Consider the following 26,582-nt stretch of genomic DNA (forward strand, 5'->3'; position numbering starts at 1 on the left):
TCTCTATATCCCACAAGCTGGAGCCAAAACTGGCCCCGGGAAGATCAAAGACAACTTGGCCCCTCTTTCACCTCTTGCTTCCTGGCTATTCCAGCCACTATCAGAACAACATCACCTAATCGGAACATAGAAGAATCGTGTCCAAGCACAATGCTGCATACCTGTAATCCTAGCTACTTGAGGGAGAGGCTGAGGCAGGAGGATCACAGATTTAAAGTCAGCTTTGGCAACTTAGGGAAACTCTGTCTCAAAAAGGGTTGAGATGGTAGCTCAGTCATAGAGCACCCATGGGATCAATCGCCAGTACTCCACAGGGAGGAAAAGAAATGATTGAAGTGATTGAAGATTTTGCCACCCTATCAACTCTTCTACCCAATACCACACCAGGACACAGTAATTCTCATTTATTTTTCACCCTCAACAAGGCCTCTCCCTCAATTCTGCTCTTTCTGTACTCCGGGCATCTGCATCCATAACGCTCTTTTCTCAGGGAGGCCTCTGGGTCCCTGTGGAAATGGTCTCTGAGAAGTGCTTGAGTGGATGGAGACAGAAACTCCAATAGAGAGATCCCCAAGCAATGGCATCACCTTCCTGCCAACTCCCTCATTGCCTCTCCTTTAAAGCAGAAGGAGTGCCAGCCCTCTGCTTCAGTCAGATCTTGGGCTCCTAGGGCCTTGTACAAATCCATGGCCGTCTTGTTCCAGTCCAGAACTGCCAGGCGGAACTGGGAGCAACCTTGATCCAGGGCCACCTGTGGAGAAGACATTCTTCATTGTTCTGAGGCCAAAAAGTTGAAGACTCTCACCCACTCCTTCAATTCACCCTCATACATCCTTACTTTTTCAGACCTAGCTTGTATCTCTCACCCTTCTCACCTTAGCCACCGTCTTGATTATTTTGGAACCAATCCCCTGACCTGTTAAAAGGAGAAAGACAAAAAGAACCATTGTTTGAGTTAAAGGAGATCAGAAAAAGCATTAGGCTCAGATGAGGGGAGAAGGGGATGGTGGTGGGTCTATGGTCTGCATCCACCCTGGTCTCAGCCCCTGGCCAGTACCCCGATATTCTGGCATCACATAGATGTCTTCCAGATAAATGCTGCGTCCCTTCCATGTGCTGTAGATGAAGTAGTAGAGCCCATAACCCACCACACAGGGTTCTAAGAGAGAAAGAAAAGAGGGGTAAGGCCTCTGGAAAGAACAGCGGAGAGGACTGAGGCTGACTGGATTAATGCTCTTACCCTCTAATTCCCCAGGTGCTGGAAGAATCTCTGCTACCAAACAGTGATAGAGAGGATTCTCTCCAAAGCCATCTGCTCTCAGGGCTGCAGAGATTGGGAAATGTGAAAAGAGGGAGAAAGAGGGCCTTGTGTGTATGCCCAATTAGGAGCTGCTGCCCAGGAAACATATCCCTCACTTCCTCCCCAGCCCCCCATCAGGGCACGGTTGCTGAGCCCCCACCTTCTTCACTGATCTTCACCTGATCCGAGAGTTTCTCGTACTCAGCCAGTTCCTGCGGTGCGGGACCGAAGCAAGATTAGAGTAGGAGGGCCCGGATGCTCCCAGAGCTAGATCCCAAGGCCTGCCCCTCCCCCACGCCCACTTCCCACTCCCGAGCTCAGGCCTCGCCGCTCTGACCCCCTGCTTTCCCGCCCCCCAGCCTTCACCCGAATCAGCCTCAGGATGTCTCCACAGTCTCCCTCCTTGGCCTCTCGGATCCGCACAGAAGCCATCCGGACCCCCACCGTCTGGACCAAGGACAACGACCCCCACTCGTGTTCGGCAGGGCCGAGCAAAGAGCATACAAGTTCGGGTCACAAAAAGCCGGGAGAGAGGGGTAGCGGAGGTGTCCCGGCTTCCCAGCCCGGGTTCTAGTACTTCCAGAAGAGCAGAGAGAACGCGAGAGCAAGTGAGTTGGTCCTCACCGCCAGGGTAACCACTAAATTTGCCCGAAGAGCCGAGCCGACCAGCCAATCAGATTGCAAAATAGGCTAAGCCCCGCCCCCAACCCCGTCTCCGAAAGCAAGGTCTCGTGACTGGGCCCAGGTCAGGGATCAAAGCTTCCAGTCCAAATGTCCATCAGAGATACCCTCGCCTTAGAAATCACCCTGTGCTCCTTTAATTGAAGTGTGCAGTGATTATCTACTTCAACTTTCCCTCACTCACCCATCCATTTCAGATGCACCCGAACCCTGGGTGAATCCCCAAGCCCCTCATCTGTCCAAGCCCCTCATCTGTTAAAGCTGTATCCTACCGTTTTGTTTTTATTTCTGTTGTTTCAGTGCTGAGGATCAGACCCAGGGCTTCTAGGCAAGTGCTTTACCAGGGAACTAAGCCCCCACCCCTATTTTCTACGGCTGTTGCGTGGCTCAAAGTGTTTCTTCTCTCAGGGACATTTGTATTTTAAAATGGGTCAGGGAGAGGGTGATGATTTTCCTCTGGTAGACTGTTGGGCCCTGTAATCAACGGATAAGGGATATCTTTAGGAGTGGGGCCAGGTTATTTCTTAGTATCCACTAAATCACACACAAAGACAATAGTTCCTTGTGAGACAAGTGTCAAGAGGCCTGGGAAAACTTAGGGAGGAGTTCAGACACTGTGCCTGCATTATCTCAGTGAACCCTCATGCACAGCAATCCCATAAAGAAATGATTATTTCCTTCATTTGACAGACAACGACACTGAAGCACAAAGGTGAGGTGACTTTCCTAAGATCATTCAGCCAGATAATTGAGATTCCATGTCTCATCTCTAGCCCTGATGCTAATTGAGCAGGGCAGGATCCTTTGCAGACCTCAGATCTGCCAAGTACCCTCTGCAAGTAGATAGAATGCTAGGTCAGGGTCATGGAATGTCTTCTCTCAGCTCATAAACTTGTCCTCTGCTGCGGGGGATGGTAATGGAGGGACTCTGTCCCTCACCCCAGTTACCTTCAGAGGGGCCGCAGGGTCAGTGTCCCAGTTTCCTGCCCCCCCCTTCTTCCCCCCCGGGTAACCTTTAACCCTCCACCACCCATGTGCAAGGCTTCCTCCCCCACACATTCTTCTCAGAGTTGTCTGAGCCACAGAGTGGATTGCTGCTGACTATGGAGAGCAGAGGCCCACTGGTCACCTCACATCTGCTGCTGCTGCTAGTTTTGCTGCCGCTGCTGCTGCCATCTCACACTCACCAGGGATGGACTCTGGAACACCTTCTTCCTACCCAGGTGCAGAAGTGGAACAGGGTTCTCAGCTGTGTGTGTATTTAAATGAACTGCACTTTGGCTCCGTTCTTTTCTCGTTCTGTAGCAATGTCTTTCTTGCCATCTCTGATGTGTCCTTCACCCAACTTGTTTTATCTTCTTTTTCTAACAGAGGGCCCAGGACCCTCCTGCTAGGCACCTCAGCAGTGGCCTAGGACAAGAGCCTGTAGCTGTAATGACCTTTGACCTCAACAAGATCAACAAGTATGGGGTTCACCTATCCTCTGGATCCAGCCCCCTGACCCTACCCTGTCTCCACCTTTCCATGTTTCCCTATTTCTGTCTCCCTGAACTCCACCTCTTCCACCTCAAAGGACACACCCATATGCAGTCTTTCCTTCTTCATCCTATCAGAACCTCCTCTTCCTTTGAATTTCGAACCTGGGATCCAGAGGGAGTGATTTTTCATGGGGATACTAATGCTAAGGATGATTGGTTCATGCTGGGGCTTCGGGATGGCAAACCTGAAATCCAACTGCTCAATTCCTTGGCCCAGCTTACAGTAGGTGCTGGACCTCGGCTGGATGATGGGAAATGGCACCAGGTAAGCTAACTCTTTTCCTTCAGGGAGGGGTGTCTTGGGCTGGTATAAAGAACAAAAACAGAACCAAATTATTGGCATCCTTTGTCATTGGTATCTCATCAAATCTACACAAAACCTCCATGATGTAGCTACTCTTATCTCTGTTTTTTTGCAAATGGAAATTCCAAAGCTTAGACAATATATAAGTGAGAAGACCTGAGTGAGCTAGGGATGCCAGCTGTGTCTTCAAGTGCACATTCTTTCAACCATACTAGGTTGTCTCAGAAGAAAGGGGAAGTTATAGACCACAGGGGCCTCTGTGTCTACTTCTCACCTCCTTTTGCAGGTGAAAGTGAAGATCGAAGGGGACTCAGTACTGCTGTGGGTGAATGGGGAAGAGATACTGCGCCTGAGACAGGTCTCTGGGCCCCTGGACAGCAAACCTCAGTCCATCATGAGGATTGCACTGGGAGGGCTGCTCTTCCCCACCTCCAACCTTCGGTTGCCGGTAACTAAATCACAGGGGTAGGAACCAAGACTAAGCTGTGGAAATAGAAATCCAAACTTTAGGGAAAGAAGATGGGATAAGAGCTGTGTGGGGGAAGCCAAATGTTTGTGTTTCAAAGGGAAATAAACTGAGTGAGGAGAGGCTGGGACTGAGGCTCACATACCCTGATTTCAATGGCCCAACATTATTCCTCTTCTGCACCCACTCCAGCTTGTCCCTGCACTGGATGGCTGCTTGCGCCGGGATACCTGGCTAGGCCAACAAGCCCAGTCCTCATCCTTTCCCTCCACGACCTTCAGAAGTTGTGATGTGGAGTTACAACCTGGGCTGTTCTTCCCTCCGGGGACCCATGCAGAATTCATTCTCCAAGGTAGACTTCTTGGAGACTATTTTTCCCTCCATGGCCAGCTCTGTCTTCCTCTGTCTCCCTCTAACACTAGGCTCTTCTCTCCGTGAAACCCCAGCCTTGAGGTCACAGGATGATCTTTTCTCCCTGCAGACATTCCTCAGCCTCACATAGAGCCCTTGGCCTTCTCTCTGGACTTGGAATTTAAGCTGGCGGCAGGCTCAGGCCATCTCCTTGCCCTTGGGGAACCAGAGACCCCTTCTTGGCTCAGTCTTCATCTCCAAGATCAAGTAAAGGGGGAGGGTGGGGGGGTGCTGCCTGTATTCAGTAAATCCTGAGAGCAATGAGGGGCTCCAAATTTTCAATATTAGGCAAGTTTAAGGATAGGGGTGGGGAGCCAGGGATATATCTTAAAGTTGCCTACAGCAAGCAAACAGTTTTAGCTTAGGGGCTGGGGATGTGGCTCAAGTGGTAGCACGCTCGCCTGGCATGCGTGCGGCCCGGGTTCGATCCTCAGCACCACTTACAAACAAAGATGTTGTGTCCGCTGATAACTAAAAAAATAAATATTAAAAAAAGGTGGGGCTGGGGATGTGGCTCAGGCGGTAGCGCGCTCGTCTGGCATGCGTGCGGCCCGGGTTCGATCCCCAGCACCACATGCCAACAAAGATGTTGTGTCCGCCGAGAACTAAAAAATAAAATATTAAAATTTCTCTCTCTCTCTCTCTCCCCTCTCTCACTCTTTAAAAAAAAAAAAAAAAAAGGTTCTCTCTCTCTCTCTCTCTCTCTCTCTCTCTCTCTCTCTAAAATTATTTAAAAAAAAAACAAAAAAAACAGTTTTAGCTTATATTAAGGGGTGGGGGAGTTATAGAAAGTCAAACCAGGAAAATTGGGGCAGGATGTAAGTGGTGAGAATAGTCGGTAGGTGGAAGTGTGGTTTAAAGACTGAATTAAGGCAGCTAGAGTGGGGCCACAAAGAATAGGTATAACCCATTCTTTCCTCCCTTACTCCTGTCCCTGTCTCTCACACTGCAGAAAGTAGTGCTGTCTTCTGGGGCAGGGCCAGGGCTGGCTCTGCCCCTGGTTTTGGGAATCCCTCTTCAGTTGAAGCTGAGTATGTCGGGAGTGGTTTTGAGCCAGGGGCAGAAGACAGAGGTCCTTGTTCTGCCTCCTTTGAGCCTTGGCCCCCTCCTCAACCTTTGGACCCAACCTCAGGGAAGGCTCTTCCTAGGAGCTTTACCAGGTAAGTGAGATGTTCAAGTTCCTCAGTACCTCAAGGGAACTCTGGGACAGAAGAAGAAAAGACTACAAAAAAGAGGGGAGTCCTTCTCTTCTCTGAGAGGACCCACTCTCTCCCCCTTGACAGTGTCTCCTTCTCCCCTTTTCTATCTCTTCTTATAAAATCATGCCTGTTACTCTGACATAAAAATAAAGGAGGGGGGAAGAGGGGATAGGGCTGGGGATACAGTTTAGCAGTATAAAGCTCGCCTAGCGTATACTAGACCATGGGTTTGATCCCCATCACTGAGAAGAAAAAGAAAAAAAAAAGATAAGGGGGCAGTGGGAGGAAGTACTTTTGGAAATTCCAGTTAGAGAACTGAAAAGTAAGGAGTTTCAGGATTCAAGGCACCCTAATGCTCTAATGCCACCTCTATGCCACCTCCCTCTAGGAGAGGACTCTTCTGCTTCCTTTTGCTTGGATGGCCTTTGGGCACAAGGACAGAAACTGGACATGGACAGGGCCCTGAACAGAAGCCAGGACATCTGGACTCACAGCTGCCCCCAGATCCCAAGCAATGGCACTGATAACTCCCATTAAACCCCCTATGAATGTGATATGTTCATTTATTCAACAAACACTGTGTACAGGCAAGGAACCAAACACTGTGTCAAGCATTGAGATACACTGACAAAAACAGTCCTGGTTCCCACCCTCACGGTACCCAACAGTCCTATTTGGTAAAGGGAGGCTTCAAATGCTAACAAATAAGTGAATGATTGGAAACTGATAAATGCCATAAAAAAAGCAGTCAGAAAGTTGTAAAAGTACCTGGTGTGGTGGTGCCCACCTATAATCCCAGCTACTCAGGAGGCTGAAGCAGGAGGTTCTTAAGTTTGAGGCCAGCAACTTAGTGAGATCTTGTCTCAAAAAAATTTTAAAAAGAGGCTGGGAATGTAGCTGAGCGGTAGGGTGCTTACCTAGCGTGTGGAAAGCTTAAAATCAAACTCCAATAATAATAATTAAAAAAAAAAAGTTGTGGAAGTATAGAGACTAGGGGGTTCTAACCTAGTCTGGGAGTCAAGGGGGCTTCCCTGAAGAAGTGGTGACCAAGGCTGAGATCCCAGCAACAGCACCCACAGGCGTGCACACACAGACACAAGTCACTTTCTGGAAACTAGGAACCCAGCCTTTCCCTCCACATCTACTCCCTCTGACACTCTATTTTCCTTCCTCTGAGATCAGATTGGAATTTTCTTGTGACCATCATTCTGGTCCTTGGACTCGCCATTGCTGCCCAGGGAAAGAGCAGCAGGGGGCGTGAGAGGGTCAGAGAGAGATGGAGCAGGGGTTCTAAGAAAAGGGGTAGAAGAAGAGAGAAATAGAAAGGGAGGGGGGACAGGGAGGGGGGACAGGATACGTAGCTCTGTGGTTAGAATACTCGCAGCATGTGCAGCAACCTGGATTCCATCCCTAGGGAGGGTGGGGTGGTGGTGGCGGTGGGAGAATAGTAGAAAGAAAGAAAAAAAAGAGAGAGAGAGAGAGAGAGAGAGAGAGAGAGAGAGAGAGAGAGAGAGAGAGAGAGAGAGAAGGGTGGCAGAGAGAGTGACCTCATCTCTCTAAGTCTTTGTCCTTGCTGTGTTCCCAGACCAATTCATCTCTATTCCATTAAATAAGAACTGACTTGCCTGGCATGCGTGCGGCCCGGGTTCGACCCTCAGCACCACATACCAACAAAAGATGTTGTGTCCGCCGAGAACTAAAAAATAAATATTAAAAATTCTCTCTCTCTCTCTCTCTCTCTCTCTCACCTCTCACTCTCTCTTTTAAAAAAAAAAAAAAAAAAGAACTGACTTGTACTGGTCCCAGTTAGAAAGCGCAGTCAGATTCAGGAAGATCTCTAACCTCAAGTATATGGGATCCAGGCCTCATTCCTTAGACCTCTGGAGAATCCTGGTGGCCCCCAGCTTCTAATCTTCAATCCTCTTTGGAATCCTTGGGAGCCCCAGTACTCCAGCCTTCAGTCTGCACCTTTTAATTCTCATTTCTTTCATGAACTCTTATTTTATTTTTGGTACTGGAGATTGAACCCAGGGGCGCTTTACCACTGAGCCACATCCTCAGTCCTTTTTTTTTATTATTTTTTATTTTGAGACAGGGTGTCATTAAGTTTTGCTGAAGCTGGCCTAGAACTTGTGATCCTCCTGCCTCAGTCTTCAGTGCTCTCTCAGGAACTGTTAAACCATTTCCCATATCTTCAGACCCCATGGGAATCCCAGTGTCGCAGCCTCCCAGTTTCTTACAAAGATCTTCCTACCAGGAAGCCAGGCAAAAGGGTGTCATTCATTGGACCTCCTGTGGCCTTTTGCAGATATCAGCCAGGGCAAGGAGACTTCTGTAGAGGCTCTTGTATGGAAGACAGAAAAATCCTAAATCTGGCTTTGTAACCTTCTAAATTCTAACCTTTTAGACCTTCCTGGGGTCTACAGCTGCCTGCTCCCACCCAGCAGTGTTTGTAAGAGGTTCTCAGAATGCCAAGGGAGTCCACATTAGATTCTGGTCCCTAGTCAATGTTCAGGGTCAACCTAGGCCAACTGGGCATAACCCTTCAACTGCTACTTACTGAGCACCTACAATTGCCCATCACTGTTGTAGACACCAAGGATGCATTGGTTAAAAAGGCACATACAATCCCTGCTGTTATGAGGGAAACAAGCAGCCCATAAATAAGAAAACAAATATATAGGCAGCATCATTTCAGACAAGTAGAGCTCTTAAGGGAATAAAATCTGTAATATAGCCAGGCATGATGGCATACGCCTATAATCCCAGCTGCTCCGGAGGCTGAGGCAGGAGGATTGCAAATTCAAAGCCAGCCTCAGCAAAAGTAAGGGGGTAAGCAACTCTGTGAGACTCTGTCTCTAAATAAAATACACAAAGGGCTGTGGATGTGGTTCAGTGGTTGAGTGTCCCTGAGTCTGATCCCAAGTATTGGAAAAAAAAAATCTGTAATATAATATAGGGAGAAGGGAAGTGGTCAGGTGGTCAGGGAAGGCCTCTCTGAAGTGGTGTCACTTGAGCAGAGACCTGAATAATGAAAAGCAATTGTCCTATAGAGGCCTCCAGTGTGAGGCAGCAGGGAGGAGTTTGAAGAGCCCAGGTACACCTGGACACCCACCGAAGAGATTATTCTGTGGTCAGCTTCCTGATCTTTTGTCCCCGGAAATTCCCAGGGCCAACTTTTTTTTTTTTTTTTCTTCTTCCACCCTGCCCTCTCCAGGACACTGTGCCCCCAACTTCTCTTTTTGCAGGCTGCCCTAGATTCCAGGATTCCTGATTACCGTCCAGAGCTGTCTGCACTCTTTCATTAATACCGACTTTGCTTTGACATTGACTTTGCCAAGCCCGCACCAAGGGCACCTACTATGCCTGCCCCACATCCCCTGCCTTTTCTACATCCCTCAAAAAAAAAACTTTCCTGAGCTTGGCAGCACACCCTGCAATCTCCAGGCCTGGCCTACCCACTCGCTCCGCCCTATCCCCTGCCTCTCTCTCTCCTTCCCTTCCTCTGGGTCTGCCCCTATCCTTTCTTTCTTTCTTTCTTTCAACTAACATTTATTGGCTGCTGACAGTATGCCAAGCACTGTGTTAGGTAGTTCAGAGGGACTCTAAAGATGAATAAGACTTGGTACTGGCCCTAGATAACTGGGGTCTTGGGAGATTGACATGTAAAATGTATTACACAGAATTATATGAAACACCAGGGAACCTGGTTGCTAGTTCTATCAAGGATCATCAAAGAAGTGAGTTTTAGATGTGTGAAGCTGGACAAATAAATAAATTTCATTAACTCTCAGTTTTCCCACCTACAAGATGGAGATGTTATCCTATCCTTAGGGTTCCTATTTGATGAAATCAGATAGGTAAAATGTGTAGTACAGTGCTTGATATATGGAAAGTGCTGAAAATGTTAACTTCATGCATAGGTCTTGACATGTAAGTCCAAGACAGCTGAATATAAATAGTGAGAAAGGAGCTGGATGTGGTAGCAACTGCCGGTACTCTCAGCTACTCGGGAAGTTGAGGCAGGAGGATTGCAGATTGAATCAGCCTCAGCAACTTGGCAAGACTTTGTCTCAAAATAAAAGTATTTAAAAGGGGCTGGGGATGTGGTTCAGTGTTACAGCACCGCTGGGTTCAATCCCCAGTATCACATTTAGTTAAAAAATAAAATAAATGAAAAGTGTTGGGGAAGGTAGTTCAGCGGTATGCCTAGCATGCACAAGGACCTGGGTTTAATCCCCAGTAATGCAGGTGGTTAAAAAAAAAAAAAAAAAAAGCATGAGAAAGAGCAGATGATGTGGCTGAACTGTGAGTAGGCTGAAGTAGAATGAAGGCAGATTAGGGAGACTCTTTGGGCCACACGGTGAAAGGACTGGTATGCCCTGCTGAGAGTTTGAGTTTTTATCTGGTCAGTGGTTTTATATGTCAAAGAATATCTGTCCTTTGTCTTTTTTTTTTTTTTTTTTAATAACATACATGCAGGGGCTGGGGATGTGGCTCAAGCCGTAGCGTGCTCGCCTGGCATGCGTGAGGCCCAGGTTCGATCCTCAGCACCACATACAAAGATGTTGTGTCTGCCGATAACTAAAAAATAAATATTGAAATTCTCTCTCTCTCTCTCTCTCTCTCTCTCTCTCTCTCTCTCTCTCTCTCAAAAAATAAATAAATAATAAAAAAATAAAATTAAAAAAATAAAAATAAAAAATAACATAAATGCAACATAAAATTTACCATCTTAGAGGCTGAGGTTGTGGCTCAGTAGTAGAGCCCATGGAGGCATTGGGTTTGATCCTCAGCACCACATAAAACAAATAAAGATATTGTGTCCACCCAAAACTAAAAAATAAATATATAAAAAAAATTTACCATCTTAGCCTGCACCTCCCCCCCCCCTCTGTCTCTCTCTCTCTCTCTCTCTCTCTCTCTCTCTCTTTCTTTCCTGGTACTGGGGATTGAACCCAGGGATATTCTACCACTGAGCTACATTCCCAGCCCCTTTTACTTTTAATTTTGAGAGAGTCTCACTAAGTTGCCCAGGCCAGCCTCAGATTTGTGATTGTCCTGCCTCAGCCTCCAAAGTAAGTGGATTACAGGCCTGCACCACCATAACCAGCTCATCTCAACCATTTTCAGGTGTACGCCTCAGAGGCATCAAGTGGCATTTTACAACCATCATCACCATCTACAGAACTCTTTTAATCTTGTAAACACTGAAACTGTCCCAGCCAAACTCCCCATTTCCCTTTCCCTCTATGTATATTTCAGAACTCTCTTTATTTACTCTTGTTTTTGCAAATTTTGTTAAGAACTGATACAAATGCATGGCTGGAGGGGCAGAGATCAGGGGCACAGACCTCAGGACTGGCTCTGGATATGGGAGAGGGAGGATAAGGACACCCATCTCCCTTTCTCTTCTGGAGAGCCTAGACAGGTGGCTGGGTTTTCAGGGAGAGGTTGGAGTTGAATTTTTTTTTTTTTAAGTACCAGGTTTTATTACCTTTTTATATGTTTTTAAAAAAATCTGTAACAGACAAGTGTGTGTGGGTGGATGGTAGGCTGCAGAAAAGGTGCTTACTGCAATCCAGACTGAGGAAAATGGCCCTGAGGCTACAGGAGGACTCAGCAGGGTGTGACCTTGGGTTTGGGGTAGAGATGGGAGCTAATAACCACTGGATGCAGAAGGAAAGTGAGTCTCTCTAACTGGTAGGGTGAGAAGACACCACCTGCCTGGGGTAATGGAGGATTTTTGTCATTGATTTTTGTTCTGGGATTAAATCAAAACCTTTGTACATGCTAGACAAGTGATCTGCTGCTGAGCTATATCCCCAGCCCCTATTTGGAGGTTTGTAAAGATTCTTTGCCCCCAAGCCACAGACTTTTCCAGATTTTGCCTTTCTCAGCTTCTCTCTGCAGAGGAAGCATCAAGTGAAGGACCCCCTGCTCCCCAACGTCCTTTCCTTATCAAAGAAGTCAGAGACAGGTATCTCACCCTTACTTCATAACCCCTTAGAGTGCATGGGGGACACTCTTTCCACCTGAGCCTGGGGTAAAAGGCAGTGTCTGAGTCAAGAAGCTGGAGGCCAGCCTCTAGGCTATTTGCCAGGCTGTAGGGAGTGGGCATGTGTGTATGCTCATCTCTCCAGATCAAGACTGGACCATTTTAGTGCTCCTCTCCTGCTGTTGGAAAGAGTTCCTTGCTTCCCTAAGCTTTCCTGTAGAAGGAGAAATTCCATGCTTAAGCCCAATTCAGCAACCAGACATCATCTTTTTCTTTCTTGCCATGCTACATGCCTGGGATGGAACCCATGGTCTTAGGTATACTAGGCAAGTACTGTACTACTGAACATTCCTAGATTCCTCCCCTGCTTTTTTTTTTTTTTTTTTAGTACAGGAAATTGAATATAGGGACACATTTCCACTCAGCTATATCCCCAGTCCTTTTTGTCTTTTTTATTTTCAGACAGGATTTTGCAAAGTTGCTCAGGCTAGTCTCGAACTTGCAATCCTCCTATCTTAGTCTCCTGGGTAACTGGTATTACAGATGTGTGCAGCTGATGATACCTATCTTTCTCCCATTGTCATTGGTCATTCCTCTCTACTTCCAAAATAGATCCTAAACCCATCTGCCAACTTGCTACTCTGTTTTAAGCTAGCTACACTGCACTTGGACTGCTCACTGAAAAGCCCTCCTAACTGGTCTCTTTGCTTCCCATGACCCAACCCAATCTCCACAAGACAGCCACCAAGATGATCACTTTCGCCCCCACCCCAGATGGAATCTTGCTATGTTACCCAGGCTTCCTTTGAACTCTTGGGCCCAAGTAATCCTCCTGTCTCATTTTCCCAAATAGCTGAACTAGAGGCTCATATAACCATGCTTAGAACTTTCATTAAATTCAATTGTGTCACTCCACAGCTTAAAGTCCTAAAACCCTAGAACTATTTCCATGATATTTGTTTTGTTTGTGGTACCAGTAATTGAACCCAAGGGTGCTTTGCCACTGAGCTATATCCCCATAGCCTTTTATTTTTTATTTTATTATTTTTTTCTTTGTGGTGCTGGTGATTAAACTCAAGGCCTTGTGCTGTGAGGTAAGCACTCTGCCAACTGAGCTATATTCCCAATCCCTTTTAGTTTTTTATTTTGGTCTCATTAAACTGCCCAGGCTGGCCTTAAATTTGTGTTCCTCCTGCCTCAGCTTCCTGAGTCACTGGGATTTCAGGCAAGTGCCACTGTACCTGGCTTTTAAATTCACCTTTTTTGAGCTGGGTATGTTGTTCAGTGGTTAAGCACACCTGGGTTCAATCCCTGGTACCAAATAAATAAATAAATTTACTTTTTTTTTTCTTTTGGAGATACAGGGTATGGAACCTAGGGCCTCCCACATGCTAGGCAAGTGCTGTACCACTGAGCTACATCCTGAGCCCTACTTCCATGATATTTTGATTAAAATCCAAACTGTCCCATTTGGCCTACAAAAACCCATAGAGTTTGGCCCCTGCCTACCTCTTGCTGCATCAATCTTGCCTTCCTTCATTAAAGCCAGCTTTTGCACTTGGACTTCCTTCTTTTTTCTGGAAAATTTGTTACCCTATTCCACACGGCACCTTTAGGTCATTTAGGACTCACATTAAAAGTTGCCTCCTTGCCAGTGTGGTGGTGCATGCCTGTAATTCCAGTGGCTCAGAAGGCTGAGGCAGGAGGATCCTGAGTTCAAAGCCAGCCGCAGCATCTTAGTGAGGCCCTGAGCAACTTAGCAAGTACCTGTCTCAAAATGTTAAGGGGTTGTGGTTGTGGCTCAGTGGTAGAGCTCTTGCCTCCAATGTGTGAGGCACTGGGTTCAATTCTCAGCATCACATATAAATAAAACACAAAGGTCCATCAACAATAAGATAAATACAATTTTAAAAATAAAATAAAATATTAAAAAGGGCTGGGGATCTGGGTTGGTGGTGCACACCTGTAATCCCAGCTCAGGAGGCTAAGGCAGGAGGATCATGGTTCAAAACCAGCCCCAGCAACAGAGAGGCACTAAGCAACTCAGTGAGACCCTGTTTCTAAAAGAGAATTTTTAAAAATATTTATTTTTCAGTTTTTGGTGGACACAACATCTTTATTTTATTTTATGTGTTGCTGAGGATTGAACCCAGCACCCCGCGCATGCCAGACAAGTGCGTTACCCCTTGAGCCACATCCCCAGCCCCAACCTGTTTCTAAATAAATTATAAAATAGGGCTGAGGATATGGCTCAGTGGTTGAGTGTCCCTGAGTTCAATCCCCAGTAGCCCCTGCCCCCCAAAAAACATAAATAAAAAGGACTGGGGATGTTGCTCAGTGGTTAAGCACCCCTGGGTTCAATTCCAAGTACCAAAAAAAAAAAGTTACCTCCTCATAAGGCTATATCTGACCAACCAGGTGCCTTCTGGTACCTTTTTTTTTTTTTTTTTTTTTCAGTATTGGGGATTGAACCCAGGCCTTCATGCATGCTAGGCAAGCACTCTATCACTGAGTTATATCTCCAGCCCTCTGGTTCCTGCTTTATTTATCTGATACCTGTTTTATTATCACCATGTTTTATTATGTTGCATAATATTTACATTGTTTTGTTTGCTTACTTTTGTTGTTTACAGGAAGGGGCTGTCAGGAACACAGGGACCAGAATAATGTTGACTCTAGGCAAATGCTCATTAGATATGCATAGAATGAATGAATGGTCAGGGGCTGGGAGTGGCCTCATAATGGCTGGCAGTCTTCTAGGATGAGGAAATAAATGGACAAAGGTGTGAAGTTGGGGGTAAGACAGTCTGTTCAGGGAGGGGCCAATTCAGCTCCAGTAGAGGACTAGTTAGGGATGAGTGAGAATGGAGGTTAAGGTCCCAAGCTGGGTATAGATTGTGGAGCACCCTCCATGTTAGACTGAAGAATCAGGAGTGGCCTAATTAAAACTGTATTTTGAGAAAATTAATCCAGAATCAGCTGCAGAATAAATTGAAGAAGGACTAGCTGCATAATTTGCAGAACACAGTTCAAAATGAAAATGTGGCCAGGAAGAATGGAGATACACACCTGTAATCCTAGTGATTCAGGAAACTGAAACAGTAGGATGGCAAGTTCCAGGCCAGCCTTAGCAATTTAGCAAAACCCTAAGCAACTTAGAAAGACCCTGTCATTTAAAAACAAAACAAAACAAAACAAAACAAAAAACACACACACACAAAAACAGGGAGAGTTGAGGATTTGGGGATGTGGCTTAGGCAGACACCCTAAGCAGACCTAGCAATAAGACTGGGGTCTCAGGGTATGTGAATGTGGTGTAAGCACCCCTGGGTTTTTGTACTGATGAATTAAAAAAAAAAAAAAGAAAAAGAAAGAAAGGAAAAGAAAATATGAAGCCCTATGCTTAAAAAGCGGGAAGAAAGTCCCAGTACTGTTAGAAGAACCAAAGCAAAATATTTTTCTTTCTTCCACAGTGACTTATCATGGTGTTTTTTCTTTGCCTATTTGATGTGTAAATTTTGAAAATTAACATTTTTCTACCTTCAACTTCCTGCTAAATAAGGAAGGACTGAAAACAAAAGGAACTATGGGTTGCCTAGCTCTCCTTTTCCTTTGATGTCATTACTGCCAGCCCAAGTGGCCAATATAGGGGCATAATATGATTAAGAAAGGATATGACTTGGGTTGGGGTTGTGGCTCAGTGGTAGAGTGCTTGCCTAGCATATGTGAGGTCCTGCATTTGATCCTCAGCACCACAAAAAAATAAATAAATAAAGGTATAAAAAAAAAAAAAAAGAAAGGCTATGATTTGATGCTTTGATCACCAGATCACCAATGTCTCCTGGAATCTATCATTATCTTTCTGTGTTCCAACAAGTTCTGCTTCTAATGAGAAGTGGGTCTCTTGGCTGTCAACTCCCACCCTCACTTATTTAGATATAGATAAAACACACTTGCCTTGTACATACTTTGAGTCTGGTTCAACTCCCACTCCTCTTAGGAATAATTAGGAATAATTATTATTCCATGTTCATAGAACATCTCAAATGGACTGGGTGTGATATTATCTCCTTTGCTCATATGAATATTCCAATATCCCCTGGGACCTTACTTACAAAGCACAAGTTCAAAGCCAAAACTTAAGAATTTCAAGTTGGCAACAGTGGAATATTAAACCAAGCAATTCTGAGCTCATGCTTCTGCAGCTGAGCAGGTCTTCCAACAGGTAGATGGCCTGGACTAAATGGAGTGAGTTTGACAAGTCAAGATGTGAGACAGTGAGGACCAGAGTCAAGAATTTAGGGAGTTGAAAAGAAAAGAAAACCTCCCCACAAGTGACATATTTGAAGAAAGATGAGGGGGAAAAAAAAAAACAGAGATAAGCATTCTGCTATGTAGGGAAAAAATCCAGGGCTTCACACATGTAACTTAAGTGCCCTACCATTGAGCCATACTCTGGCCTTGAGATAATGATTCTGGTGTGGTATTTAGAGGTCTTTCCTACTGGAAAGGGCCTCTCTAGTCCTGTGAAAGCTGCAATGTCAGTCTAAAAATTCTTGGCCTCTCCAGGGCTAAGAGCAGCACTTTGGTTCTAGTAGGTGCTTAATAAATGTTTGCTCACCCAAATAAGGCAAGTGAGGAAAGATCAGACATGGGGTGGGAGATGCTAACGGGAGAGAGACCTGGCTGTAGGGTTGGGATCTCAGGTTAATGCTAGGACTGGGAAAGCTTTGGGAAAGATGGAAAAGGCCATATGCACGTAATCAGGTGGAATGGACAATAGACTGTGAGACTGGAGGAGGAAGTGTACTATGATGGCTTCTATCCATTTCTGTGTGGCTTAGTCTAGCTTACATCCCAACTGGTCCAGCGTCTTGGTTGATCTCTTCACTCTGATTTTTCTTGATCTCTTACTCTTTCCCTATATTCCTCTCACATTCTGCCCTGTGTCCTGGAGTCTTCTGCAGCATCACTGACTTGGTCTCCTTCTAACTCCCTGCGGAGCCCCTCTCCGCCTATGAGTCGCTTTGGGGTTATTTTTCCCTCCACTCCATCCAGACACGAGTTGTATTCCTTTTCCCTACCCCGTTCCAGTCCAAGCGTGGGGGTAGGGAAGAGACCGCCTAGTCCCGAAGAGGCGGCAGGGGGCAGTCCCAATCCCTCTCCATATTTGCATATGTATGAGGTCGCCTGGGCTAGCGTCGAGGAGGCGGGGCTTCTGGGGGTGGGAAAGGGCGGGTACCCTCGGAGTCGCAGAGTATAAAGACCGCGCGCAGCGACTGGGGGCCCCCGCACTGCTGAGGAGCGGAGCCTCCGCCTGGGGGACCCCCCATCCCAGTCTGTCCCTCAACTGCGCGTCCCCGCCCCACCCCCCACGGCTGGGCCACCAGTGGTGCGGCGGTCTCCGCTTGGCGGAGGAGCTTTGAACCGCCACCTGCCGCGTTCCACAGCCTCTTTGCATCTCGGATTTCGGGGCAGCCCCCTCCCCCACCTTTCCCTGCCTCCTTGCGCCCCGCTTTTTTCTGCGTTTCGTTCGGGTTTTGTAGCCGTCTGTTCTTGCATCCCTTTTCGTTTTGCTTCTAGACGGTTTGCGGGGTGAAACTGCATTCGCACCCCTTCCCCTTGTCATCCTCCTCTGCTCTGACAGCCCCCCTTTTCATCGCAGTCGGGGGGCCTAGGATCGGTGCACCTCCGCCGGGCTGCTAGCACCCCGCAGCGCGTGGCCGTGCACCCCGGGATTTACAGCAGCTGCATATCTGAGGGGGGTCTCCCTCGCCCCCTCCGCCTTCGCTTCCCGCTCGTTCCAGTGCGTGAAGGGTTTCGGCGCGCGTCGCCCCCGCTTCTCTGCAGCCCCCGGCCCCGCCTCGGGACTCTCCCCGCGCGGCCAAGATGGTCATCCAGAAAGAGAAGAAGAGCTGCGGGCAGGTGGTTGAGGAGTGGAAGGAGTTCGTGTGGAATCCGAGGACGCACCAGTTCATGGGCCGCACTGGGACCAGCTGGGGTATGAGGGGTCTGGGGGAGGTAGCGGGGCGAAGCCTCGAGGGTACAGGGTCCTGCCAGCGAGGCCCCAGCTCCCCTGCCGGGTCCCTGGCGTCCGGCCCCCCTGCCGGGCTCAGAACTGGGAGGGGGCCGAATCACCGGTCTAATCTTCCCGGCTGGCCGCTGCGGAGGCGGAGAAAGTAGGTCACTGCTGCTTTCCCGCCCCCTGCGGAGCCCCCTCGGGCGGGGGGTCGCGAGCTCTGCGCGCGTGTCCGCGCCGCGGAGCTCCTGCTCTGGGTTTGTCACAGTACACCGTCAACCCCCAACCTCCAAAGAGTGCCCCTTCCCTCCCTCCAGCTCTCTTCAGCTAGCCAACCCCGTCTATTTTTAGCTGGAGCCCAACCCCTGGACCCTGGGAACATTCATGAGGGGGCGGGTCTGGGAGGGGGGTGTAGGAGGGTTCTTCACAGCGGAAGTTGTTTGTCTGTATCCCACTACTGGGTGTTTGGAGCCTTCGTGGCTGCTTTGTGGATAGGATGCTGCTGGGGAAGGGGCGACACTAAGGGCTGTATATTCTGCTCAAATGTCAATGGTGGAGGGAGGAGTGGTCACTGGTGAAATGGATACATCATCAGTCCTGGTGTCTGTGGAACTCCAATGGCCTGGGGAACCTTCCCCACCCTTACCATGGCAAGACTCAGGGGATGTGGAGGAACCCTGATGAGGTCAGGGGTCTGGTGATAGGCACAGGTGCAGATGGAAGGTGAAATTCTTCTAAAAAGGATTGTCAAGCTGGGGAGTCCAAGCACAAGGGATTCTGTGACAATTTACAATTTATCCACTCTGATTGGACACTGTCCTCATCAGACCACCTATCTAGGGCTTTACTGGCCCATGAGGAGAATCTAATGCAATCTTTCCCTTCAGGGAGCTTGAGGCCCAGCCCCTGAGATGTGAGGGATCTGTGAATCCTGGGACAATCTGAGGACTTCACAGAGGAAGTGTCTTCTGAGGTGGAAGGGTGGTGGGATCAACAAGTCCTTATACGAGGCTGTGAGAGAGCAGACAGAGAGATGGAGTCAAGGGAAGACTGAGGGGAATTCCAGGTTTTCTCCCAGTCTCTGTCCAGAGTTCCATGTGTGAGTTGAGGGTGGGGTGTCTGCTGAAGATCTGACAGCTGTCCCCGACACTTTGTAGCTGAGCCAGAGTGTTAGGCCCTTTATTTCAGGAGCTGCTTTGAAGATTTGGATGCTGTGGTTTGCCAAAAGAAAGATTTTGCTCTTTGAGCCTGAGGGTCCAGGCTCTGCAGGGTGGTGAGAGTTTAGCTGTGAATAGTGGCCAGTGCCAGCTTTAAAAGTCATTGCACTAGACAGCTTTGAGCATGTGTACCAAAATAGTGGTTAAAAAAAAAAAAAGTTCCTTTTCAGAACCCTGCATGATTGAGAAGTTGGAAGTGTAATTAGGGGCAAAATGACAGTGGCCTCTTCTTGTGGTTATCACAGCAATGAAAGTTAGGGTTTATTGTGGCCTCTGCAAGGTCAGGCTTCACTGTGCCCTAGGACCAGCAGTAGGCTTGGAGTCATGGCTGGAAGCTGGACACACTGCCTTTTTCCAGTTTGTTTCATTTGGCACCGCGGGGTAGGCTCGAAGACATCCTGTGGCTCAGCAGCCCAACTCAGGGCAGAACATGTGAGTGGGAAAAATGGTAAATGGGGCTAGGTGAGATCATGATGGGAAACTTAGAATCTGCTATTTCCTTCTTCGTTCTAGCCTTCATCCTCCTCTTCTACCTTGTCTTCTATGGCTTCCTTACGGCCATGTTCACCCTTACCATGTGGGTGATGCTGCAGACTGTCTCTGACCATACACCCAAGTACCAGGATCGACTGGCCACACCGGGTGAGTGATGAGGTCCCCCCTACCAGCCACTCTAACAGCCATTGTGCCCCCAAATCTTCAAAAGGAACTCACAGTTCTTTTCAGGAGACTGGTTCTGATGACCCAATCACCATGTGCTGGGAAATTCTTGAAATCTGCCTTCCTTCCTATATCATGCAGCTGGAAGTGATATGATCTGGGGGTTGGGAGAAACTCACAGGAAGACCATCTCAGATCTCTATCCCCTCCTTCATCCTGGGGTTCCCCATGTTTTCTTTCCTCTGTGTGGCCTCTCATCTTTTATATACTCCTCTTCCTGCTCGTGTTGGCTATAGGCTTGATGATTCGCCCCAAGACTGAGAACCTTGATGTCATTGTCAACATTAGTGACACTGAAAGTTGGGATCAGCATGTTCAGAAGCTCAACAAGTTCTTGGAGCGTGAGTGTGTGGCTGGCTATGTGCCAGTAGATAACCTTGGGCAGGGGATTGGGGACCCTGGAAGTAGAACATTAGGCCTGTGACTCTCTCCCTCCCACTCCTTAGCTTACAACGACTCCATCCAAGCCCAAAAGAATGATGTCTGCCGCCCTGGGCGCTATTACGAGCAGCCAGATAATGGGGTCCTCAACTACCCGAAACGTGCCTGCCAATTCAACCGGACCCAGCTGGGCAACTGCTCTGGCATCGGGGACCCTACCCACTATGGTTACAGCACTGGGCAGCCCTGTGTCTTCATCAAGATGAACCGGGTACCCATGGCCTTGGTCCCCAGGGAAATTGGAGGAGGGAGCTGGGGCCACCACCTGTTGACTGTTGCATCCTTTCATTGGGGTTAATGGAAATCAGAGAGATTTTTATTTTTTAGTTGTAGATGGACACAGTACCTTTATTTTATTTATTTTTATGTGGTGCTGAGGATCGAACCCAATGCCACACACGTGCTAGGCAAATGCTCTACCACTGAGCCACAACCCCAGCCCTAGAGAGATTTTTTGTTGTTTGAATAGCTAAAAGGACAAGAGAGGTGGGGTTTTTAGAGGCTAAGCTCTAAAGTTGGATGCCTGTAAGGTGACTTCCTCCAACTCTCACCATCCTCCTTTCTCACTCCAGGTGATCAACTTCTATGCAGGTGCAAACCAGAGCATGAATGTTACTTGTGCTGGGAAGGTGAGTTTGTGGACCTTATCCAACCATCCATCTGTTTGTCCTTCCTGGTTTCCGAGTAATTTATCCTTCTATTACAATTTTTTTTGCTCCCAGAGGCCCCAACACTACAGGGACAAGGGGGTAAGAGTGGGCTCCAGTGTGGCTTTAACTCTAAGGGATTCTCAACTCCTCTAGCTTCTCTCTAGGATGCAGAACCTAGGTCTCCTGAGGATAGACCCATCCCCTCCTTCATCAATGACTTGGCCTCTGGCTTCTCCTCCTAAGCTTTCTATCTTCTCCTTTATTTCCAGATTGTCCATTTCTCCTGCTCTCCCTCCCATCTGAGTTCCCTTTAGGTATCTGGTAGCTGCTAATCTGTTAGAACCGTCTGCTACCACCATTAAGTTCTCCTTGGAACCCTGTTGTCCCCACTAACCTCTCCAGAAACTTGTCCTTCTCCATTAGCCTTTCCTTTTCTTCCTACTGAACCCTTATTGTTTATTTGTTCTCTCTTGGCTCTGCTCCAGAAACCGATTCCCAAGGATGGGGTAAGAACTTGGGGCAGTAGTGGAGTAGGAAGTTTTGGTGTCATTAGCATCCTTCAGGAGTTCCCTGTTTGATGAGAGAGAGGCTATCCCCTTGTATAGTTATAGAGACACACCACACACAAATGCACAACTTGAGAAACAGATTCAAGATAGGAATAATTTGGGGTGAGGAAATACAAAGAGAAATCTAGTGAACTTCTGGGTGTCTGCCACTTCTAACATGCTCACTCTCTACTTTCCTGCACCCTACAGCGAAATGAAGATGCTGAGAATCTTGGTCACTTTGTCATGTTCCCTGCCAATGGCCACATTGACCTCATGTACTTCCCCTACTATGGCAAAAAGTTCCATGTAAGTCCCATGGGAGTCTGGGATGATGGCTCCTTTGAGGGGATGCTATGGGGTTTTGGGGAAGGAGGCTGAGCTGTCCTAGGATTAGATCTGCAACTTTCCTCTTCGGACTCAGGTGAACTACACACAGCCCCTGGTGGCTGTGAAATTCCTGAATGTGACCCCCAACGTGGAGGTGAATGTGGAATGCCGCATCAATGCTGCCAACATCGCCACAGATGATGAGCGAGACAAGTTTGCTGGCCGTGTGGCCTTCAAACTCCGCATCAACAAAACCTGAGGTCCCTCTTCCTCCTGCCCCCACTTCTCCTGTGGATGCTTCTGGAATGTCCCTGACCCTGCCTGATCCCTCCCTCACCCCCAAAGGTATTTTTTATAACAGAGCTATGACTTGTCTGAGCCTCACCCCCTTTTCCTTGACTTTTCAACCCAACCTGATGTCCACTGTGATTCCCTGACTATACACATTGTCCACCATCTTTTGAGCCACCTACACTTAGCTCAGTCAGAGACAAATAGATTGACTACCAAGATGATCACAGAGAAGTTAGGAGTCTTTCTAGTTCTGAGTTAGTTGTGAGCTCCCACTTCTGCCCTCATTCCCTGAGAGCATAGAAAATGCCTACTTACACACACACACACACACACACACACACACACACACACATCTAATTTCAGCCCTTTCCTTCACAGAAATGAACCTGGTACTCCCTTCTCCCATTCCTAAGCTCTAGCTCTTGTACCCTTCTCTCTTGCATCCTTATTTCCTATCTCTACAGTTGCTGTCTTGGTAGCTTTGACTTTTCTGGTTCCTCCAGCAGGTCTTTCCTCTCCTCCTGCCTATCCTTATTCCCTCCTCTAAAAGGCAGCCATTTGTAATTAAGGACAAATTGGTTCTGTGGCCTTTTCCCTCTTTCATGGCACATCCTGCTTCATCTCATGGTGACTCCATGAGCCAGCAAATGAGGAACTGAGAGAGGAGTTCATTTTGATTCCTCTAGAAAATTCTGTAGTGATCCGTGATTCCAATTCCTTCCTGGTTCCTCCTGTTATCCAAATAGCTACTACTCAGAGAAGCCCGCTTGACCTAGGCTGAATATCTACTTTGTTTTTTACCGATAGCTCCCTTCCCCCATTTGCCTTCCCAGAATATCCTTCAAGTTCTATTTCCCAGGGAGCTCTGGGGGAGGGGCAGCCATCTTGGCTCCATCCCCAGTGGCCACCTTAGAAATGTCAGCTGGCTGGGGGGACTAGTCCACCTCCTTCCCCTGAGCCCAGAGCTGCCCCCACCATCCTCTCTCTGGCTTTTCCTAACAAGTTATGGGCTGACCACAACCCTCCTTCCCTTCCCTTTGCATGCCAGCCTGAAAGTTTCAAATACTCCCCTCAATCTAGGCTCTGAATTTCTTGGCTCCATCTCCTTCAGACCCGTTTGCTTTTTAAAAAAAACCCATAATGCCCATAGAATGTTAAATGAGGGGCCTCCTGCTCTGAGTATTCCTTAGTTAGAGAGGCATTTTTAACTCCTTCTCCTCTGGTTTCCCTTCTCTTCCCCACCGTCTCTAACTTTCCTTTTCTTTATTAATGCTGCAGCCTCTGCACTCCACGCACAAGTGGAGTTTTCCTTTCCCTGGATCTCTCTCTTCCTTTTGGGTCCCCATGTTTTCCTGCACCCCCCCCAATGGTCTCTGCAGTTATTTAATGCCTGTGTCAGATCTACTGTAAAAAGAGGATAAAGTACAATAAAATAAGAGCAATTATATATATAAATATATATCATACACGGAGCCCGGTGTGCAGGCTTTTCCTTTCTGATCATTTAGAACCACCCTGGGAGGTGAGTAGAGGGTGGATTTGGGTGATCCCAAGGGTTATGCCGGTTTTAAATGGCTGCTCCCAGCTTTGACTCTTTCCTTCCAGTGTCCAAGCATCTACCCTCTTCGCCTTCAACTAATTTAATACACACTATCTTGAGATCACTCAAGAGGGAAGGAAGCCTACATTCTCTTGTACAGAGAGACTTATAAAGTGCCTACTGTAAGCATTCTAGGCACCATAGGACATACTTATGAAAGAGGCAGACTCCCTGTCCCAAAGGAGCTCCCTAGTTTAATGGGAGAGGTGAAGAGCACAGGAGAAACTTTCATACACGGTAGACCCCGATGTGCTTCAAGGAAGGTCACAGAGTTGGTAATGACAAAATTAAGAGTAGTCCATACTTTCTGTTGGGGGCTTTGAAGGGAAGGTTTCTTAGAGGAAGCAACTTGAAACTGGAGCTTAAAAGGATGGAGTAGTTTGGCACAGAAGAGTATCCACAAGTTTAGAGACAGGTGGGAAAAATTGACCAGGAGAAAGAGATTTCAAAATCAAAAGAGATTAGGAACTGTAGGGTCCTAATTTTATGTACACACACACACACACACACACACACACACACACACACACACACGTTTTCCATATAAAACAAAAGATGAATGGATATATACAATGTTTATTGTGGTTATGGGGGAGGGAATGTGTTGATAGCTAATTTTTATTTTCTTTGTGGGGCTTGTTTTTTGCTTTTTGTTTTTGCAACAAGTTGGTCTTAGTATTTACTTTGAACAACAACTTTAATGCATACATAGGTTTTCCCCTTAAGTGACTGAGATTTAACTTAGGGGTGCTCTATCACTGTGCTACACCCCCAGTCCTTTTTTTGTGGGGTATACTGGCGATTGAACTTGGACATTCAACCACTGAGCCACATTCCCAGCCCTGTTTTGTATTTTTATTTAGAGACAGGGTCTCATTGAGTTGCTTAGTGCCTTGCTATTGCTGAGGCTGACTTTGAACTCATGATCCTCCTTTCTCAGCCTCCTGAACCACTTAGATTATAGGAGTGGGTCACGGCGCCCAGCCTCCCACCCCCAGTCCCTTTTTTGTGTGTTGAGAAAAGGCTTGTTAAATTGCCAAGAGGACCTTGTGATCCTCCTGCTTCAGCCTCCAGAGTTGTGAGGATTATAGTTGTGAATCACTGTGCCCTGACTTTTTTTTTTAATTTTAGTGACAGAGTGTCACTAAGTTGTTCAGGGGCTTGCTAAGTTTCTGAGGCTGGTTTTGGACTTGCAATTCTGCCTCAGCCTCCAAAAGCTTCTGGGATTACAGGCATTGACCAGTGTACCTAGCCCAATATTATTTTTATTTTTCTAGTTGTGCTAACTTTATTTGAAAACAACAACTATAATTTATTCACATTGAGTTGAAATGTCAACTTTGGTCATATAATGATGTTTCTATATGCAGTGATCTAGACTTGTTACTTCCCCTGGCTTGTCTACCAATCCATAAGCCAAGACATAGGGATCTGATTACAGGAGGCTTCCTACCTCGCACCCCAGGAACTGGGGATTGAATCTAGAGTCTTCTATGTCTGAGCTATATCTCCAGACCTTTTTTTTTTTTTTTTTTAACCCAGGCTGGGCTCAGACCTGGAATCCTCCTGTCTTAATGTGTCCCAAGTAGCTGGGACTAGGAGTGTGCCACTGCACCTGGCTGATTTCTGGAATTTTATAGATGTTTTCTGATATCTGTCAAGGAAATAGGGCCTCCCCCCCCCTTTTTTTTGGTGTGGTGCTGGGAATCAGGTGTGCACTTCCTGCATGCTAGGCAAGCCCTCTTCCACTGCCATACCCATAGTCCCATTCTGTTTTTTTTTAAATAGTTTTTAGTGGTAGTTGGAAACAATACCTCCTTATTTTATTTATTTATATGTGGTGCTGAGGATCGAAGCCAGGGCCTTGCATGTGCTAGCAAGTGCTCTACTGCTGAGCCACAACCCCAGCATCCCCATCCTGCTTTTTAAACAACTACTGGGCATTTATTATTTTCTTTAAATTTAAAACTTTGGATGGTAATATAGTTTAGTGGTAGAACACACATGCTTAACATGTGTAAGGACCTGGGTTCAATCCCTAGCAAGCCTCCCCTTCCCCCACCAAATGGCAGTTTTTTTTTTTTTAAACCAGTGGTTTAATTTCCATTTTAATTGAAATTATCTTAGTGTTTAATTATTTAGGATAGTACCGACTTATTGGTATTCTAATACGTCCTTTATGTTTTAATTAAAGTTTTTTTTTTTTTTAAGGAATGGCTGCTGAAATTTAATGAAATTCATTTCAGCCTCTGTTGATATGATCATATAAATTTTTTCTTTGTTAATATAATTAATTACATTGATAGATTCTCTGTTCTCCTCGAATAAACTATTTGGTTATAACATTTTTAAAATTCACTATTCTATTCTGATAATATTTTAGAATCTTGCATCTATATTTATAAATTAATTTGATTTCTCATTTTTTAGTATCTTCATAAAGTTTTTAATATTAATGAAGTCAGCATAATTTTCTTCCCCCTTATGACAGGGATGGAACCTGGGGCCTCATTCATGCTAGGCAAGTGCTCTATCACTGAGCCTACATTCCCAGCCCTCAGCAAAATTTTTATTTTTTTTGATGGTACTGAGAATTGAACCAGGGATGCTCTACCATTGAGCTATATCCTTAAAACGTTTAAAAAAATTTTTTTTTTTTTAGTCATTGAGGGACATTTATTTTATTTATATGCAGTGCTGAGAATCAAACACAGTGTTTCACACATGCTAGGCAAGTACTTTGCCACAATCCCAGCCCTCTTCAACACTTTATTTATTTTTAAGACAGGATCTATCTGAGATGCCCAGGCTGGCTTGGAACTTAGAACCCTGCCTCAGCCCCACAGAGTAGGTGGATTATAGGTAT

The 26,582-nt window shown here is 46.7% G+C and overlaps 3 protein-coding genes across 9 annotated transcripts; 2 read left to right on the forward strand and 1 right to left on the reverse strand.

The window, feature by feature from the left end:
* Positions 1–389: 389 nt before the first annotated feature.
* On the reverse strand, positions 390–1,947 carry Sat2 (spermidine/spermine N1-acetyltransferase family member 2). Its single transcript, XM_005332816.4, has 6 exons — positions 1,667–1,947; positions 1,461–1,512; positions 1,241–1,324; positions 1,058–1,159; positions 876–916; positions 390–751 (listed from the first exon to the last, which is right to left on the reverse strand). Exons 1-6 carry the CDS (start codon positions 1,730–1,732, stop codon positions 584–586), a joined length of 513 nt encoding a protein of 170 aa, XP_005332873.1. The 5' UTR covers positions 1,733–1,947; the 3' UTR covers positions 390–583.
* Positions 1,948–2,049: 102 nt separating this feature from the next.
* Shbg (sex hormone binding globulin) lies at positions 2,050–6,453 on the forward strand. 5 transcript variants are annotated; one of them, XM_078042814.1, is made up of 8 exons: positions 2,050–2,693; positions 3,050–3,234; positions 3,353–3,784; positions 4,110–4,271; positions 4,482–4,641; positions 4,771–4,907; positions 5,653–5,860; positions 6,288–6,453. In XM_078042814.1, the coding sequence occupies exons 2-8, from the start codon at positions 3,085–3,087 to the stop codon at positions 6,434–6,436; spliced, it is 1,398 nt and encodes a 465-aa protein (XP_077898940.1). In that variant the 5' UTR covers positions 2,050–2,693; positions 3,050–3,084; the 3' UTR covers positions 6,437–6,453. The 5 variants fall into 5 exon arrangements, with proteins under 5 accessions (XP_077898940.1, XP_077898942.1, XP_005332870.2 ...); XM_078042816.1 differs by lacking the exon at positions 2,050–2,693 and having other exon boundaries at positions 3,353–3,444; positions 3,595–3,784; XM_005332813.4 differs by lacking the exon at positions 2,050–2,693 and having other exon boundaries at positions 3,050–3,204; positions 3,353–3,444; positions 3,595–3,784.
* Positions 6,454–17,161: 10,708 nt separating this feature from the next.
* On the forward strand, positions 17,162–23,588 carry Atp1b2 (ATPase Na+/K+ transporting subunit beta 2). 3 transcript variants are annotated; one of them, XM_021731360.3, is made up of 9 exons: positions 17,163–17,898; positions 19,647–19,775; positions 20,090–20,194; positions 20,300–20,505; positions 20,867–20,923; positions 21,017–21,043; positions 21,430–21,450; positions 21,703–21,801; positions 21,917–23,588. In XM_021731360.3, the coding sequence occupies exons 1-9, from the start codon at positions 17,787–17,789 to the stop codon at positions 22,079–22,081; spliced, it is 921 nt and encodes a 306-aa protein (XP_021587035.1). In that variant the 5' UTR covers positions 17,163–17,786; the 3' UTR covers positions 22,082–23,588. The 3 variants fall into 3 exon arrangements, with proteins under 3 accessions (XP_077898943.1, XP_021587035.1, XP_005332875.1); XM_078042817.1 differs by lacking the exon at positions 21,430–21,450 and having other exon boundaries at positions 17,162–17,898; XM_005332818.4 differs by lacking the exons at positions 21,017–21,043; positions 21,430–21,450 and having other exon boundaries at positions 17,164–17,898.
* Positions 23,589–26,582: the final 2,994 nt, after the last annotated feature.

The sequence above is a fragment of the Ictidomys tridecemlineatus genome, chromosome 3 (assembly GCF_052094955.1).
Source record: "Ictidomys tridecemlineatus isolate mIctTri1 chromosome 3, mIctTri1.hap1, whole genome shotgun sequence".
Taxonomy (NCBI): Eukaryota; Metazoa; Chordata; class Mammalia; order Rodentia; family Sciuridae; genus Ictidomys; species Ictidomys tridecemlineatus.